At 39.9% G+C, this 19,383-nt stretch overlaps 2 protein-coding genes and 1 long non-coding RNA gene across 5 annotated transcripts; 2 read left to right on the top strand and 1 right to left on the bottom strand.

Annotated features, from left to right (window-relative positions):
- Window positions 1–53: 53 nt before the first annotated feature.
- LOC117225460 (uncharacterized) lies at window positions 54–6,051 on the top strand. Its single transcript, XR_013032813.1, has 2 exons — window positions 54–3,416; window positions 5,165–6,051. It is a non-coding gene; the product is annotated as an uncharacterized LOC117225460 (long non-coding RNA).
- Window positions 6,052–13,598: 7,547 nt separating this feature from the next.
- LOC117225255 (estradiol 17-beta-dehydrogenase 11) lies at window positions 13,599–17,443 on the top strand. 2 transcript variants are annotated; one of them, XM_033478628.2, is made up of 8 exons: window positions 13,599–14,367; window positions 15,657–15,907; window positions 16,020–16,144; window positions 16,225–16,335; window positions 16,406–16,567; window positions 16,634–16,716; window positions 16,780–16,896; window positions 16,968–17,443. In XM_033478628.2, exons 2-8 carry the CDS (start codon window positions 15,670–15,672, stop codon window positions 17,116–17,118), a joined length of 987 nt encoding a protein of 328 aa, XP_033334519.1. In that variant the 5' UTR covers window positions 13,599–14,367; window positions 15,657–15,669; the 3' UTR covers window positions 17,119–17,443. The 2 variants fall into 2 exon arrangements, with proteins under 2 accessions (XP_033334519.1, XP_033334520.1); XM_033478629.2 differs by lacking the exon at window positions 13,599–14,367 and adding an exon at window positions 15,249–15,549.
- LOC117225254 (chitinase domain-containing protein 1) lies at window positions 17,374–19,334 on the bottom strand. Of its 2 annotated transcripts, none has more exons than XM_076519304.1 (7): window positions 19,110–19,334; window positions 18,889–19,035; window positions 18,476–18,656; window positions 18,303–18,412; window positions 18,087–18,241; window positions 17,676–18,005; window positions 17,374–17,592 (listed from the first exon to the last, which is right to left on the bottom strand). In XM_076519304.1, the coding sequence occupies exons 1-7, from the start codon at window positions 19,224–19,226 to the stop codon at window positions 17,445–17,447; spliced, it is 1,188 nt and encodes a 395-aa protein (XP_076375419.1). In that variant the 5' UTR covers window positions 19,227–19,334; the 3' UTR covers window positions 17,374–17,444. The 2 variants fall into 2 exon arrangements, with proteins under 2 accessions (XP_076375419.1, XP_033334518.2); XM_033478627.2 differs by having other exon boundaries at window positions 17,374–17,576; window positions 19,110–19,331.
- Between the last annotated feature and the right edge of the window lie 49 nt (window positions 19,335–19,383).

The raw sequence follows: 19,383 nt of genomic DNA on the forward strand, positions 1-19,383 counted from the left end.
CGTAACAGCCGCGCGCATCAGTCGGCAGCCGACGGTCGACCGTCGACCGTCGACAAACACGCTCAAACAGCGTTGTACGGCCGGCCGCGGTAATCGCACGTGCATCGATCAACCACTCGTCCCGCCGCGCCGCGCCACGCCGGTTCTCCGCCGGTTCTCCATCGTTGTTCTTCGACCTTCTGCATCATCTTCCGCTATTTCGAGTGCTGATCGTCTTTCTGTCCGCCAAATTGTCCTACGGTACACCACCATGACCTATGGTGCCATGCGACACGCTTTTTAGCGACCACAAATTCAACTTTTCTATTTGAAACCATCGCTGTCGTGTGTTGACTCTAAGACGCCGTTAAACGTTTTTGTATCACCTCTCAAAATTTATTTCAACATTTGTTTAGAGGTTTAAAAAACTCTTGAAGGTGTAACTATTGCACGAGTCACGTGATTCAATTTCATAGGTATAAAATGCACCAGGTTATATGACATGGAAATACTATGGGTCAGAAAAACTATTTTGGATTTCGAGTTAAGATGACTTCGACTCCGAAGTGTTAATCCATTGTTTTCCAATTACAATAATTCGTACCGACTACAAATTCCACTTTTCTATTGTAGCTCATTGCAGTCGAGTGCTGACTTTAAGGCGCTGTTAAACATTTTTATACCACGTTTCGAAATTTCAACATTATCAGATTTTCATATGTTTAAAAAAATTGTTAAAACTAGCTAACTATTGCCCGAGTCATGTAATTCAATTTCATAGATATAGTAGTAGATGTTTTCCGATTACAATAATTTCTCGGAAGAGAAAGAAAGATATTTATTACATGCATTTTTTATTTCACGTGCACATTTGTTTCTTCAATGCGTAAACATTGTCGACAAGGAGACAGAATCTTATTCCGACTTCGAAGTAACTTAGCATAATTAACCCCTTGACATACAATGACGAGTTGGGGTCGTTATTCATTTCACGTACCACTCTAGAGTTTAACTCGCTGTTTTCGGCGAACGCCGTGCAGTATTATCATTAGATTGCTCAGTTGCTTCACTCGTGCGTCGATTCTGGTTTGTTTACAATGTTCGAGATGATCCACTCCCCCATCTTTTCGACAGTACCAATAACACAGTTGCATCCATAAACCAGTAATCCAATTCTCAAAATAAAACATGCTCTTTCTCAGCTTGCACATAACTATTCAATCGAGCCAAATTAAATAGTATCTTTTACTTAGTCAAATTAAATAAAATTTAGCATCAAATTCTGTTTTATTTGTATGTCGAGGATTTGAAAGTATCACGGTCTCTTTTTCTGCACGGTTAAGTCGGACACTTGTCGGACACACTCAACTATTCAGTTGAGCCAAATTAAATAGTATCTTTTATTTAGTCAAATTAAATAAAATTTAGCATCAAATTCTGTTTTATTTGTATGTCGAGGATTTGAAAGGATCACGATCTCTTTTTCTCAACGGTTAAGTCGGACACTTGTCGGACACACTCAACTATTCAGTTGAGCCAAATTAAATAGTATCTTTTATTTAGACAAATTAAATCAAATTTAGCATCAAATTCTGTTTTATTTGTATGTCGAGGATTTGAAAGGATCACGGTCTCTTTTTCTCCGCGGTTAAGTCTGACACTTGTTCTGCATTAATTCGTACGTCTTCCTTCCTATCTGCGAAAGGAATTAATGGCTGTGATTGTGACACTAGTGGAACACGTAATCTTGCGCGTGAAAACTTCTAATTGAGGAGTATAGGTCGACCATGGCCAGCCAGTCATTGATCCGGCCGGTTCTCCTTCGATCCATTGTCCTTCTCTGCTGACCTGTTCTTCATTTCTTTATTTCAATACTTGCATCGTTGTATCGCTACATTATTCATCGAATACGATGGAACCTTCTTCATCCTATAGACAACTGTATCCTTGCGCCGACGATTGTCACTTTTTACGTTATGTAAGAAATTTGAATTGATCGTTTCTTTGAAATCATTCAGACAATGTGATGAGAATATGGATCTAGAACAATTTCAAGATCTTTGAATCTGAAAAGTCCCTCAAACGTACATTAAAAGCGCGTTCACTGCTTATTACGAGTACCAGAAATGCACAGAAATGCATACACACAGTTCTATTCAAAACTATTTCGTTTTTTAAATTCTTTATGTTTCTTTTTTCATGTACTAGTATCATTCACGTCCGTTTCTATTATTCTTGAATTGTTATCATTGAAGGTAGAAGATCTCCCATCGATCGTTCAAGTCGACGAATGAGCTGAAACTAATTTTATAAAATGCGTGGAACGAATTTGCAATAACCGAGTGTGCGAAAATCATGAATAATCGTCGACAAAGGCTCCGAAAATATATTAACCCTTTACACTCGAGAGAGGTGGCTCTAAGGCACCACTAATAATTGTTTCGACGCGTCCCAAAATAATTTGCAAATCACCGAAATTGTTTATATTTGAAGAGCTGCCGAAAGTGTTGTATGTATCGCAAGACTCAATTTTATTTGCACAAATTGCGCTAATTATGAATCGCGGAACATGAAAATACTGTACTTTAGAAAAACCATTTTGGATTTAGAGTTAAAATGTCTCCGAGTGCAAAGGGTTGAAAAAGCAGAAGGAGCAAATTTTGAACAGTTGATGTAAAATTTATTGTTTACTTTTGCGATTAATATGCTTGTTAAAGTGATAAAATGTATAGAATATTAAATTGAAGTGACCTTTGAGGTGCTATAGGTGCTATAGAACAGGGGTGTCAAACTCAAAAGCTAACTTGGGCCAAATAAACGATGCTTAACTTTAGGAGGGCCGCAAAAAAAATCAGTGTTCATAGAAACAAATATTTTTATTTTGACTAGTACATTGTAATAAACATATATAAAGTTAAATTATTGTTTACGACCTAATACTTGACATCAAAAATGTTCATCTCGGGCCGCGAGTTTGACACCCCTGCTATAGAACGATAATTAATTAAATAATCCTATCCACTCTCTATTTCTATAACAGTAAGAGTTTCTTAACAGCAAAATACTTTAAAAATATGTAAAGTACGAGATTAGACTCGAAGTCACGCGAATTGTCGTCGCGGTAAACTCGTCAGAGCGGTAAACTCCGAAGCCTTCGGAGTTCGGAGGGCTACTTATTTCTGTTCTTAGAAAAGGAAAGAATGTCTTGTTAGACGAGGACAACCGAATGTCCGTGGAAAACATTCAGCGGGGAAACGTCGACAGTGTCTAGTCGCGACTGCGAGGGGCCGGTTATCAGGAATGTACACACATGCACCTGAGGTAGTCGTACTCTTCTCGAACCAAGGACACACGCTGGCGAAAACGGTACCGACATGGGTGAGCCTGGATGCCACATGAGGCAAACCCCATTATAAAGCAGCGCGCACCGTGTCGGGGTAAAAAACTACAGAATATGCATTGAAACGCTTTGAAACGCTGTTTTTTTTCCGGCAGCCACCTGAATCCTACACCTTATTTCTAAGGCAACTAAATATTAGGTCGAGACATAAATAACTTTCAATTCAGCTAGGTAGAATCTAAAAATAAATACGTGTCATCGGGACAAACGAATTTTTGCATCCACTAAATAGATGAAGGTCCAAAGTAAATAAAAAAAAAATAAAAACAAAAAATAAATTTAAGAAAAAACACAATAAATGTCTGATAAAAAAGCTGTTGAAAATGTCGTATGTGCCACAAGACTCAATTTAATCTGCATAAATTGCGCTAATTATAAATCATGGAAAATGGAAACATCAGAAAAATCGTTTTGAATTTAGAGTTAAAATGTCTCCGAATGCAACTGACTCGAGCTAATATAAATATACAGATATAGGGACAGAATTTTGCAAATGCAGCAGCTGAGCAACAATAACAGAGCAACAATCACAAAAAAGTTCGAACGAATCCCCTCGGATATTAATCCATAGATTCAAATAGTTACAAAACCGATTTCCCAAGATCAACTAATATCCGCGAGCATTTCCTGTATAATTACAATTCTAAGTACGATGATATCATTGTTTTGCAGCAGCAATATTCCTACAGCGAGCCTTTATTTTCACTTTCACCAGCTTATCGGGCAGTAACATACGTCTAAAAAACAAACGCTCGAACCCGATCACTTCCTGATGCACTTATAGACGGTTGCTCGAGTTTTGTTACGATTGGATTATGAAAAAGAGGCAAGGCTGTACATACCATGTACATAATCCGTTTTTAAGCATCATCGAATCAGAAAACTACTCGACGTTTACGAATAGAAGAATTTGTTGTTTCATGTTATCGTTTGGAATCGTTACAATGTTGCGCTAACTATTTCTATTTTTAAATTTATTGAGATTTTTATTACTATTTTAGATTACTATTACACAGATTTTCAACGGTAGTAATTTTTTCCAATGCTTCCTACGCCTTTCGATGAATATAATTGATATTTTTAGATTATATGTTTAAGACCACTTGAAAAACGGTATAACTTTTTTAAAAAACTGGACTAAATGACTCGAATTTTTTGACGATGATAGCAGGATCAGTCTACTAGACAATGACTCTAATTCCTTCTTTAAATTTTGCTATTACTTGGAATGAGAAAAAAAGTAAAAAGCTCGTGTTTTTCAACTTTTTGATCTGACTCTATAACGAAAATTTAAAAAATGCATTTTATAGATCTCGGTAAGTTACATGCATGCTGAAAATTTCATCGATATTGATTGACCTTGACAGGAGCTGTAAGAAATTGAAGATCGCAAAAATAGCAGTTTTGTTCCGAATTTTGACACTTTCGACCAATAAGTGTGAGAAATCTGTAGTTTTAAAAATCTTTTGACGCTTGTAACTTGACTTTGCCAATTAGCCAATTTCGATGAAATTTTCAGCATGCATGTAACTTAACAAGATCTACGCAATGCATTTCTTAAATTTTCGTTACAGGCTCAGATAAGAAATTGGAAAATATGAGATTCTTAATCTTTTTGTCATTCCAAGTAATCGTAAAATTTAGAAGAAGTATTAGAGTCATTGTCTAGTAGACTAGTTCCTCTATCATCTAAAAAAAATTCAAGTCGTTTAGTACAGTTTTAAAGAAGTTATATTGTTTTTTATGTAGTCTTAAATATATATCCGCTACTGTATACTGTTCCAGATGTGCAAGTCGCAAATTCCAAAGATCGGCAAAGGATTGCAATGAGGATTTCGAGCGACAAAAGTCTCTGAATTCCTGGCCTACATACTGTGCAACAAGTTGGGCTTCGTGCTCGCCCACTGCCATCCAGAATCATTAGAGCTCGTTGTTTCTGCAATTTACGATCTAGAACGCGGGGCGCGCCGATACAAAACGACCGGCGGTCATGCTCGACGGAGAGAGTAGATTTCCAAGCGGAATATTAATAGTCGGAGCTTTTCGCGGATTATTCTTGCCCCGACTCTCGCTGTCAAACCATCGGGAAGAAGACGGTGAAATTTAATGTATCACTTAATCTTGTAATCTGATCGAGAGCTTAACAGAGAGATCTTAGATCGAGAGCTTAGTATTTTTTACACCCTTTTCGGTTCATAGACAATTGACTTAGAAACTGTCCAAGCAGCATCCTAATACGCTAATTTCTCCCTAATTTGCGCTCAGATTGCGCGATTGCGCAATTGAACAGTTTGGGAAGAGGAAATACGATCATTCGAGCCTTGCGACTCGATTCTATAGTTACCGATAATCAACAACTATAAAAACGAGATGCAATGCTCGAATAATCGTGTCTCCTCTTCCCAAATTGTCCATTTTTCAGCACAATCCGAGAGCGAATTAGGGAGAAATTACTGTACATGCGTACAATTTTCCGACGGGCGAAGCATTCTAGTAAAATTCGAATAGCTCGTGCAGCGCATAAAACGAAACCGCATCTACCTTTTTAATAAATCTCGCGGCGGTAAATTTACGTTAACGCGAGCAATTACCAAAGTTTAATGAACGTCGCAGAAATGACTTTTTAACGGGTCGGGCAAGCTGCAACTTCCAATAAATCACGCTCCAATTAACTCCGGCTCGAGTCAATTTCGTACAAGTTCCCGTCAATTTTCGATCCTGCCGCCGGTTTCTGAGATATTATGAAATATGGCAAAATATTGCTGACAGTTTTCGAGCACCGCTCGTGAAACCAAGCGACCGATACGGCACTACAGAAAAGCGTAACCTGAAAATGGCTTTGCATAAGCTTTGCATAGTGATACAGAAGTACCTAATCACCATTCGCAACCTGTTCTGGTTGCAAGACAAATTTCTCGGCTAGATATTCCCGGCACGTGCGTCGGCGTTCGCAATCGCGTACCGCGAATTCCGCGTTTGAAAAATATATCCGTACACAAAGATAATTGCGCTCGCATCGTTTCACCGAAGAGATCCGAGTGCAACGCGCGAGGATCCCAGGATCTGCACTGGTAAAAGGCACCGGCTCGCCTCGAATGAATCGCAGGCTGATCGAGATCCGAAAACCGAGATCACCAAAACCGGTTCCTGCTGCGTTCGAAACCTTGCAACAATTTCCGTCCTTTATTTGCTACGAACGCCCGCGTTTCCGTGTCCTTGGAAACCTACCGTCTCGGAGACGTTATTCGATCCGCGATTATGACCGTTCTATCTACGAGGTGCGGATACGTTTAGGCGTGTTTCGAGCATCGAAAATTCGGAGGAGATCGAAAGTCGCGGAACCGGTGAACTTGAACACGAGAAATCTCACTTGTGGCGATTCGAGCGGCCTGGCAGTGCTACAGGCTGTCTTCCCATGGCATCGGCAGCTTTCCAGCACAGCTCTATGAGTGAAAGTGAGCCGGACCATTCAAATCGTTCGATCGCCCGTGGTCTTGACAGCTGATATCGCGCCGGATCCCAAATCGGACGCCCTTCCTCCTTTGACGTTGAGTGGCAAAAAATCAGAAGAAATAGACGAGATTTCGCAATAACCTACTAGCAATTAGAAAGTTTTCCCTTTCTGTCTGTTATTGTGGCTGCGATCATGTTCTTGTTCCCTGCTTGCCGATCGAATGTTTATTGCCGAATGCGCCGCGTGCCGCATCCGTGCTATCAGAACGATTCGCTCAAATTCACCGCGCGGAATTTAACGCCGAACATAGCAAACCGGTCAAAATGACCGATCTCACATTTTGAATTTTAAAATTGCTTCAATTTTGAATGAATTTTTTGATCCGAGTATTCATTGTAATCAAAATTTGTTGAAAGTCTAGGTAAATTCAGTCTTGTCATTTTTACAGAGCAACGCGCATTCGTCACTTTAAATACTCGGCGGATGCAGTGTTAACACGTTCCGTGCCACGTGTACCATCGATGGTACACGCTTGCATGTTTACTTAGTGAACTGAACAAATTGTTTACAAGAAATTTAGAACCGAAGAATCAATTTCCACCGCAAGAATGGGCGTTGATAAGTTTTTGTTACGTTGTTATGTGTACGAGAATTAATAATTGCACGTAATACATCAAGTTTTAGTAAAATATCAAAGTGTGAAGATTCGAGTAAAAAAAGCTCGGCACGGAACGTGTTAAGGGCTGTCCATTGAAATTTAATTTCAAATTCGAGTTCAAACGTTGCGACTTGAATTTCACGGTTACGTTTTGAATTTCAACGCGATCGTTGTCATTCAAACGGACGGCTAAGCGGCGCAAATTGAGGTTTGACGGTCAAAATTTCGCCTGAAACTTGACCATTGACACCCGAATGTAAATTCGATGCTAAGAGCATGAAGCCGCGACGAAGGATAACGGGAGCGAAGAGTATTCGTCGTGAAATTGATTACAGATTTTCGGTAGGAAACGATCCTCGAGGAAAAAACAGCGGATGTTTAAAAAATGACGAAATTATTGTCGGCGTTCGTGCATCTTCGTTGAAGGAACTCGCGTTGGCCGAAGTCGAGTAGCATGGTCCTCAACTTTTTTGCTCCGCTAGACTGGTTGCTAAATATGCAAATACGTAAACGTACAGATGTTTACATTGCCGGGCCTCCTATCCCGCCTGTCCAACTCTCACTGACCGTGTTGCAAAACTTCTAAGCTTATTGATTAATCGCGCGCGTCATTTTTATATTCGTCGCCCATTTAGGCTCGAATTCCGGCATCATAAAGTTGAATTCGAATTACGAATCAAGGATGATCGCGGAGATTGTCGCGGGAATCTCTGCTATAAATAAGATTCTCCAGAATTCGAATTCGATTGCTAAAATTTCGAACGACGCTGAAATTGTCCTGCATCAAATTCTTCGCCTGGCAAATTTGAAACAACTATGTCGGTACAGTCGCAATGTTTGCGTTTTTCCGACAGATGGAGTTACCGGTATCGAAAGCCCGATTGTCGCGCGTTTTGCAAACATCGGTCATTGAAATTACGCACGTGCTTGAAATTACTTGAAATTACAGTAAATTCTCCCTGATTGACGCTCAACTCGTTCACAAAAATGGACAATTTCGGAAGAGAGGATACGATTATTCTATCCTTGCGGCTCGTTTTCATAGTTACCGATTGTCAACAATTATGAAAATAAGCCTCTTCCCAAATTCTCCATTTTTGTGTAAAAATAATCACTTCTTGTTTCTAACTACTCGATTCACTCTGAGATATTCTGCACATAAAAGTGCACGCATAAAGAGTAGAAGCTTCAAGCTTTAGCACTAGATTTACACAAAACTCGTCAAAATGACTAATTTTTTGAGTTACGATTGTTCATATCGTACGTTACGGCAAATGTTACAATAACACTTGTTAAAAGTCAGAACAAATGTCTTATTGTTACTTTTATAAACTAATATAAAACAGCTGGTTTTTTTGTGCTTCGTAAATCTAGTGTTAATAAGATGCCTTAAAAATAGTCTAACAAGAAGCTCCGAAATAAATTAGTTCCTTGAGGTGTCCCAAGATAAGTCAATCTAATGGAATTCTCCAAAATATATATACCTGTTAAAAGTCAGAACAAATGTCTTGTTGTTATTTTATAAACTAATATAAAACAGCTGGCTTTTTTGTGCTTCGTAAATCTAGTGTTAATAAGATGCCTTAAAAATGGTCTAACAAGAAGCTCCGAAATAAATTAGTTCCTTGAGGTGTCCCAAGATAAGTCAATCTAATGGAATTCTCCAAAATATATATACTTGTTAAAAGTCAGAACAAATGTCTTATTGTTACTTTTATAAATTAATATAAAACAGCTGTTTTTTTTGTGCTTCGCAAATCTAGTGTTAATAAGATGCCTTAAAAATAGTCTAACAAGAAGCTCCGAAATAAATTAGTTCCTTGAGGTGTCCCAAGATAAATCAGTCTAATGGAATTCTCCAAAATATATATACTTGTTAAAAGTCAGAACAAATGTCTTGTTGTTATTTTATAAACTAATATAAAACAGCTGGGTTTTTTGTGCTTCGTAAATCTAGTGTTAATAAGATGCCTTAAAATTAGTCTAACAAGAAGCTCCGAAATAAATTAGTTCCTTGAGGTGTTCCAAGATAAGTCAATCTAATGGAATTCTCCAAAATATATATACTTGTTAAAAGCCAGAACAAATGTCTTATTGTTACTTTTATAAATTAATATAAAACAGCTGTTTTTTTTGTGCTTCGCAAATCTAGTGTTAATAAGATGCCTTAAAATTAGTCTAACAAGAAGCTCCGAAATAAATTAGTTCCTTGAGGTGTTCCAAGATAAATCAATTCTCCAAAATATATCAGTCTAATACAATCCTTCAAAATGAAACTCTAAAGTAAACCAATCATAGTGACATGCTTCAAAACAAACAAATTTAACCAGAAGCTTTTAAATAAATTAGTCTACTGAGATGCCTTCAAATAAATTAATCCAGTGGGATGCTCGAAAAATAAATGGTGTTTGTTGAAGTTGAACTCAAATAAATTAATCCAGCAAGGAGCTCCCAAATAAATTAGTCCATCGCGGTACTTCAAGATAACGCTGTTTTTTGTAAATCTAGTGTTAAAATCGATCCAGGTGCAGTAATTTTTCCCTAATTCGCGCTCAAATTGCGCATAAAAATGGACAATTTAGGAAGACGAAATACGATTATTCCCAAATTATCCATTTTTGTTTCCAAGCTGAGCGTCAATTAAAGAGAATTCACTGTATTCTCATTAATAGCGCGTTCTCGATTGCGCCGCTCGATCTCGCTAGATAACAATAATGCCGCAACGTTGATCTCTTGCTTGGACACATCAAAGTTACACAATGCCGCTTTCACCGTTTGCATAATTGTTAACGGTCCCTTTTTTTATTCGATTCAACACCGACGACAGAAGATGGAAATTACGCGCGCGATGTGTTGTAAGCAAGCGGCGCAAAGTCTAGCCGATTAATTTTTAACGATTCCTTCTCGGTCTCAGCGAAATTTTGCAAGGAATCGGCACGAACCCTAACAGAAAGAATCGCTCGGCTAGCACCCGGGACTCCGACGTCACCTTGATTTTCAATAATTCCTTTTTACTTTCACGGGAGCCATAGAAGGAAATTACGTGACAGTATGCCTCGCGAATAATCCAGCGTCGAATATAGCCGAACCGATCACCTAGCATTCAGGAAACGGACATCTCTGCTGATAGGATACTCATTAAAGACTCGACCCACGTGGATCCTTGAACGCCGAAAACGACAGCGACATTTATCAGTCCTGTCGACTCGAAAGGACTCCGATAAAGTACGCTTATCTTTCATTTATTCATCGATTCAGCCGCGATTCATTGCGGGGAGCGACGGGACGCATGTCTAATGAAACGATCCGCGAACTCATCGGTGCAACGTGTCATTCCGAAGGCCTCGTCCCCGGCTAGCATCGATAACGTCGCATGCCCGCTGATAAAACGAGGACTCGCGAATCCGTCCAATTCCGATAGGACGTCTTCTTGGCCATTAAGTGTTGCGAAAGAACGTGGAAGGCGCGACGTTACATGGCGCAGGAAGCCTCTCTCTCTCTCTCTTCGGGAATTAGAAATCAAGCACGGAGTAGGAATGCCTGCGCGATACTTTTGTTTCGGGAGTACTTCTGGTTGTTCGCAAGGGAAGAGTGTCACCGACCTAGATCTTGAACCTCATCCTTTCACCGAGCTGCTGATCGCTTCATCTCCTGCGATCTAGCCGGCGTCCCGAACTCGAAATCCTCGATTTCCACGGAATTTCAGGCAAAGGATGTTCGCCTAACTTTTGAACAGCACTCTCAAACTTGTGCTACCTGGATTGGTCTGCTGCCGAGATTGCTATTATATCGAATAGTCCAACAATTAGGCCCCAACCAACTTATGATCGTGAACGAAGCTGTTGACAATAGTCGCGCGCCGCTTGCACCGCGAGCAATCGAACGAACCGAAAGAGAATGATGTTGGGATTCGAAGGTAAACTGAAATGATGCGTGTAGAAAGTGTCGCGAGGGGAGATCACGGTTTTCAATAATCTTCTATACGCGGAAATTCAGCCGGCACGGGGTCGGCGAATAAATTTCCGTTACAGTTGCGCAAGATGAAACAATGAAACAGCGTATTGGTATTGCACACGCGCGCAAACGCAAGGGGATCCGCTGGATCTCGTAACTTTCTACCTAAAAGAACCGCAGCGGTCACCGATGGATTGCGAATCAATGACCTCGCGTACAATTTTCCGTAATGCCGAGCCATCCTGCATTTACGGATTTGTCAATACCGAGGGAAGGAATTTTAATCAGTAAACCACGACGGAGACACGACTCTGCGACAAAGAAGTTTCGTTCAATCGAGGTGATTAGATCGACTTCGTCCTTGAACCCTCGCATGGTTCTAACTCGGACGTCACAGCGTCAAAACCTTGTCCGTTGAAACGTTCGATCGGCAAGATTTAAATTTCAACGTAATCGATGAGATCTCGATTATAGTGTCGTCATTAAAATTCGAATTTATATTTCATAGCGAAGATTCAAATTTCACTGTAGCCGCTGAAATTTAAACGTGGCGGCGGAGATTTGAATATGAGAGATATTCACTCGATTCAAATCACTAAAATTCGAATTTACATTTCATCGCGAAGACTTGAATTTCACTGTAGCCGTTGGAATTTGAACGTAGCTGGTGAAATTTAAACGTTGGTCGCTAAGATTTGAATATGAATGTCTCCGTTGAGATATTCACTCCAATCAAATCACTAAAATTCGAATTTATATTTCATAGCGAAGATTCAAATTTCACTGTAGCCGCTGAGATTTAAACGTGGCGGCTGAGATTTGAATATGAATGTCTCAGTTGAGATATTCACTCGATTCAAATCACTAAAATTCGAATTTATATTTCATCGCGAAGATTCAAATTTCACTGTAGCCGTTGAAATTTTAACGTGGCGGCTGAGATTTGAATATGAATGTTTCCGTTGAGATATTCGTTCGAATTTAACCACTAAGATTCGAATTTACATTTCATAGCGAAGACTTGAATCTCACTATAGCCGTTGGAATTTGAACGTAGCCGGTGAAATTTAAACGTTGGCCGCTAAGATTTGAATGTGAATGTCTCCGTTGAGATATTCACTCGAATCTAACCACTAAAATTCGAATTTACATTTCACCGTGAAATGTCAATTTTCACTGTAGCCGTTGAAATTTAAACGTAGCGGCTAAGATTTGAATATGAATATTTCCGTTGAGATATTCGCTCGAATCAAATTACTAAATTTGAATTTATATTTCATCGCGAAGATTCAAATTTCACTGTTGCCGTTGAAATTTTAACGTGGCGGCTGAGATTTGAATATGAATGTTTCCGTTGAGATATTCACTCGAATTTAACCACTAAGATTCGAATTTACATTTCATCGCGAAGATTCAAATTTCACTGTAGCCGTTGGAATTTGAACGTAGCCGGTGAAATTTAAACGTTGGCCGCTAAGATTTGAATATGAATGTCTCCGTTAAGATATTCACTCGATTCAAATCACTAAAATTCGAATTTATATTTCATAGCGAAGATTCAAATTTCACTGTCGCCGTTGAAATTTAAACGTGGCGGCTAAGATTTGAATATGAATGTCTCCGTTGAGATATTCACTGAAATCTAATCACTAAAATTCGAATTTACATTTCACCGTGAAATGTCAATTTTCACTGTAACCGTTGACATTTAAACGTGGCCGTTAAGATTTGAATATGAATGTCTCCGTTAAGACATTCACTCGAATTTAACCACTAAAATTCGAATTTACATTTCACCGCGAAGATTCAAATTTCACTGTAGCCGTTGGAATTTGAACGTAGCCGGTGAAATTTAAACGTTGACCGCTAAGATTTGAATATGAATGTCTCCGTTAAGATTTTCACTCGAATCCAAGCGTTAAAATTCGAATTCCAATGTAAACCTAAGGATCATTCACACGAATGAAACCGGTAAAGGTTTGAATTCGAATGCGAATTTGCCCGTTAAAATTTTCGATTTGAATAAGACCGTTGGAATTTGAATTTCACAGTCAAGATTCAAACTTCGATGCAACCGACAGGACTTAAATCGGCGATCAGCATAACTTATGCTCGAATAGAACAGTTCGGAAACTACTCTGAAACGTGAAGGACTTCGATCAATTGTTTTTTCAAGGCTCCCCCTTGAGCGGTCTATGTGAATCATAGTAAAGCACCTGCATTTTCCTCTTAGCATCATGTTCTATTGAAAATCTATGTTATCCACATTGCAGATTCGATAATAAAATAAGAGAGCACAAAGGAGATTGTAGGAGAATGGCAAGGAAACTTTCACCATGAAATGGTACAGGTCTTTTCTAGGGTATCAGGTACCAGCCTCAAGTCCTCGATGCGCCTTACACTATAGTTGGCTATAGTAAATTCAGGGATGTATCCACGATGGGCACTAATGGTTCTATCGACGGAAAACTCGAGAATTGCCGACACAGCGCCATAAGCCATCATTTTCGGCAAGCGGCACACTCGTAACGAAATACATAAAACCGACTGCATAATCATGTCAACATGATCTGATATTCTCGGGTTACTTTGTCATCGCTGTCGAAGTCAAGATTAACAGAGCGCGGCGAACGACTTTACAAAGTAACTTACAATTAAGCGTAATATCGAACGAATTTCTCTCGCGAGACCTAAGACAGCATTTCTCGTGTACGTCACTGTGCCAATGGTCGAAGTTAGGCGGCAAAACACCGTCCGGACTTGCATTTCGAACGCATAGCCGAGGTTCAGTGTCAGTCAACACCGGCCTTTGAACAGGCACGCGACCGTCCGGGAACTGTTTCGCCAACCTCAACCTGCTTCTAGCTCCATAAACAACGCCCAATTCAGTTTTCTGACACAGTTCAACGGGCTGATTACCAGGTAACGAATAATAGCGGTTCTCGGCGACGAGTCGTCCGCGCACGGTGTCGATAAGCGGTGTTTTAGTGATCGGACAGTAATTAACGATTCGCCGCGAACGCTCTTGTGCGACCAGTGCTTCGATTAATCGCATCTACGCTCATAATTTACCGTTAAAAACTGAGTCCGTGCTTTACCGTTGCAAACTGCAGGTCGCCGTTACAGGACGAATTCGAGTTTTACCGCTGCGATTTCAATTCAAAATTCCAATTAGAAACGGGCGATAACTGTAATTAAACGGTGTCGAAACAAAGCGTAGTTACACGGTTTCGAGTACGTATCTCTCAAATAAAACTTTCCATATTCGTGGCGGCTTTCACCTGTTACAACAAGTTGTCGATGTTATCTCTAAGCTCCACTTTACGGTATATCACGCGCCTGTACGAGATAATGTGCAAGATCTTTTTTTTTTTGGGAAACCGTTTGAAAGTTCTGTCGACGGAAGACAAAGGAAATGGCAGCGTCTGCATTTCGGCTGGCGAGTTCTATGAACCGTCCCGGAAGGATGTTCTTCGCTAATGATAGACACGATAAATATTCAATCTGACGTGTCCCGGGAACGAGCGTGGAATAAATTCTACAGTCGCTGCATCCGTGGCTGCACCGACGCGAAGGGTCGCTTGGTGCATCGACCGTGGTTAATAACACCGGCAACCGCAAATCTGTGGCTCGATCGTAGACCGGTGCAACCACTTCTGTCCGCGTACCGTAATCCCGACAATTTGTATCTACCGTTGAAAGTCGCCGTAGCGGTCGTTTCTATCTTTTGTAAATGGAGAAACAAAAGAGCGGTCACTTTTCCTTAAAACCGTCCGCGGCGGCAGCCGTTCTCTCAATATTTTCTCATCAACGTCGTGGGAAAATACGTGTCGGCTTCCGCATAAACGGAGAAAACGCACTGGCCGGACTTGCTTTGAATCTAAAATTGGATCGCGAAGACTCGAATTTGAATCGCTTTGGATTTTAATTTGAATCGAATTTATTATATTTGAATTTAAATCGGACCGTTAACATTTATTGTTAGATTAGACGTTTAGATCAGAATTTTTATCGAGTCTTTGAGATATTTATTTCAATCGAAAGGTTGAAATTTGAATTTGCAGAGAATCGTTTCGATATTAATTTGGATTAGTCGAGATTTGTGTACGTATTTGAGCGTTTCGAATTTAAACGAACCGAGTAAAATTTGAGTTCGATGTGATCTTCAACTTGGAGGTAGATTTTATATAATCGAAATTACGGTCCCGCAGCTCAGAGTGACAAATGGCGCTTCCGGAATGGGCAATCTTAACGTACGACCTGCTACAATTCGCGGGGATGACGATCGTTTACATAATCGAGGCAATTTTGCTGACATTCGTCCCTCGACGCTTCCGTGCGAAGTCTGTGAAAGGGGAGGTCGCCCTTATTACCGGGGGTGCAGGTGGCGTCGGAAGCCTAATTGCAAAGAACCTGGCCAAACTAGGAGCTCACGTGGTTATCTGGGACATCAACACTTCCGGCAAGTTCGAAACCGATTTCTACCAGTGGTCTTCAAACTTTGTCGACGAAATTACCACGGATCAGCTATTTTGGGATCACTGTCATAAAATGACTGATATTTCTGTGCGCAGCTATGAACGACACGGTTCGAGAAATAAGAGAGGCTGGTGGAAAATGTTGGGGCTACCATTGCGACATCGCGGACAGAGAGGTGGTGTACAAAACTGCGAAGACGGTGCAAGTTGAAGTGGGCTCCGTAAGTTACCAAAAGTCCCGCACAATTTAATCTTCCATCCTTATTATTTACATCCTCTGCGACTCTACATTATTCAACAGGTGACCCTGCTGGTAAACAATGCCGGTTACGTATGGGGAAAAACGCTGCTGAACCTGCCCGACCAAGAAATTGAGCGTACCTACAGAATCAACATACTTGCACATTATTGGGTAGATACAATGGAACATTGTTTCATTATAAATAACGTATGCAGCGAATTCAATATTTCCTATTCGACAGATTACCAAAGCGTTCTTGAAGGACATGATGAAGAACAATTATGGCCATATAGTGACTATCGCAAGCGTGGCAGGACTTCTGGGAACTTACAGGTGCACCGATTATTCCGCTACCAAATTTGCGGCTATCGGATACCACGAGAGCCTGTACACCGAACTCAAAGTAAGGATAATTTTCGAACGTTAATTCGACTGTTGAACTCGATGATACGCAACAAATATTGCCCAGGTTCACGGCTACGATGGGATTCACGCGACCCTGGTGTGTCCCTCTTACATTAACACCGGCATGTTTGAAGGAGTGAAACCTAGGTAACTATTAGCTAAACTGAAACCAAATTTGCCGGCCCCCTTGTAAATATTTGTGATTTGCAGAATAACGCAAATGTTGGAGCCCGAATACGTGGCTGAGAAAGTTGTGTCTGGGATATTAGTAAATCAAACAGTCGTTGTAATACCAGAGGCAGTTAGGTTCCTGCTGCCGCTTAAATTGTAAGGTTCATTGCTCGTAACATGGTTCGATATACTTGTTCGATATACTGATATTTCTTTTTTCATGATAGTTTACTGCCTGCGAAGTCGTGTTGGGCTCTGATGTACAACATTTTGGGCGGACCGCAGTCTATGATGACGATGAAAGAGAAAGGACGGCAAGAGATAACGAAGAACAATAATAACAACATGATAATATCTAATGGAGCGTGTATAAAGTAGTGTGAAGACGTTAGAGACTTTTAAATCTTAGCATGATTATTAAGGGTGGAGCCCGGTTTGCCGACTTCAAAAAAATTCTTTTCTACAAATATTTTTTAATGGAAAAATTGGTTCATATTCTAGAAGTTTACCAAAAAGAACCGCTTCACAGTTTCTTAAGAAAACGTTGTCAATATCACCGAATTTTTAGCGTCCTGAACCGGGCTCCTCCTCGAGGTATTTAAATTATTAGAGAGACTGACTGTAACAATGGTATTTGGTAACCGCCGTTGTATTTGTTTAATCTCATGTATATTTCTGTTGAATATAAAAATATTTATAACAAGTCATAAAAATAATTCAGTCCCTGACCGAGCTCCCAAATCGATACACCTGTGCCCAACTCTGCGGCAAGATCCAGTCGTTGCATAATCGAATATAACGTGGGATAAAAGACAATTCCACTGACCCCTGATGACCTGAAACGATTCCAGCCTGAGCCAAAGTAGCCTTGCCAATAGTACTAGTTTATCCATGCTTCTGATTCTAAATCAGGATGAAATGATCTGTGTTCTTACTTTGTCTCGAAAAAGTGCTCTTTGCTGTTGTCATCCCACTGAATTTTCCCTTTATAGGATTCGAGAAGTTTGAGATAATCTGACCCTAATATGGCTCCGCCGCCCTCAGGAGTGTAATTGTATCCGTAGAAATTAAGACCTAGCAATATCTGTGCCCGTTTTGGACCCTTCTCGGGCACCAACAATTCCACACACTCTGTTGCCCAATCGATAGGACTGTTAGGTCCTGGTCTTTGAACGCTCGAATAGTCGTAAGTCATTAACGAGAAAGCTTGCAAGTATGGAGATAGTTGGTCAAACTGATCCTTGTTGAACAATTGAACTTTTGCACTGCAAGGTCAGAAAGCCTCACTCACACCGATTCACCAGTGTAACAAAAGCTGCAATGAGAAATGAAAAAAATAGACTCACCCTCTCGATGGTGGCACAGCCAGGATTGTGTCAAAATTGTTCTCCTTGAGCTTTTGAGCAACCGACTGAATTATCGACACCACAATCTGAGCTTCCACACCTGTTAGTACAAATTGGTTCCACATTTCCAATACATAGCCATCAAAGTGAAAAGCCTGGAACAGAATAATGCATTTGTTAGGACAATTTTTTGAATATTTATTTTGGTATATTCACCTTGGCAGTGTCCACAAGAGAAGATATTAGATCTATCTGTTTGTGAGTGTCACTGTACAGTCCAATGATGTCATCAATTGACCAGTGCTCAAACAGTACTCTTGGCAAGACTAAAACAAAATAAGGACTGTAGAAAAAATGTATTATATTATTGTCATTTTAACGTATCTTACTTTTCACTTGATGTTTTGCATTATTGGCTGCTCTCATTTCTTTCATCCATCTCTTCTGGACATCATGAGTTGACAACTTATAGCTAGCTGCATTACCTTCAGGATATGCCAACCATACTGGCGATACCATTGTAAGCTTTCCATGGAATATTTTAGAAACATCAAGTCCATTGTTGTTCCACTGAAAAAGGTACAAATTTTCTGAATATTGTCTAATAAAATCAAGGCAGTGACAATGACATTTGTCCATTAACCATGCTTAACTCTTAAGTGGACTATTGGAGCCATCATGCATTTGAACTCCATTTGGACAGACCACTTAAGGGTTAATATTGAAGCATAAGTGACTATTTTAAAACTCGTAATTGACCACTTCCGCGTATAATTTCAATAAATAAATGTAATAAACATACCGGTGTGATGTATCCCAAAACGTCACCGGTAAATCGTCTGTTGGTTGTGTTGGAATAGTAAACTCCAGATTCTCGTATAATATCGTTAGCCTTAGGGTTCTTCACCACTAATGATCGACTGAAAACATCTTGTTCACCAGGGCCTTTCTGTAAATCTAATTGGTTAATAAAACGAAGTCTAAGTAGTCTATGAACAATTTTAGTAATTCAATTTCCTGTACCTTGCTCTCAATCTTTCCTTTACTCTTTTTGCTACCCTTTCCCTTCGGCGGTGACAATGTACATTGTGATAATTGAATAATCAATAACAAGTTGATTGTTATTGCATAAATGTTCATATTAATTATTTATCTTTACTATCAACTAATTAAAAACATTACTGAATGACGTACATACGTGGCTGCGGTATGTATGCACATATGTACTGTACCATTCAAAGGACTTTAACAGAACCGTTAACAGAGCGCGCTGCTATCAATTTTTGTATTAAGGTTA

This window comes from Megalopta genalis, chromosome 2 (genome assembly GCF_051020955.1).
Source record: "Megalopta genalis isolate 19385.01 chromosome 2, iyMegGena1_principal, whole genome shotgun sequence".
NCBI lineage: Eukaryota > Metazoa > Arthropoda > Insecta > Hymenoptera > Halictidae > Megalopta > Megalopta genalis.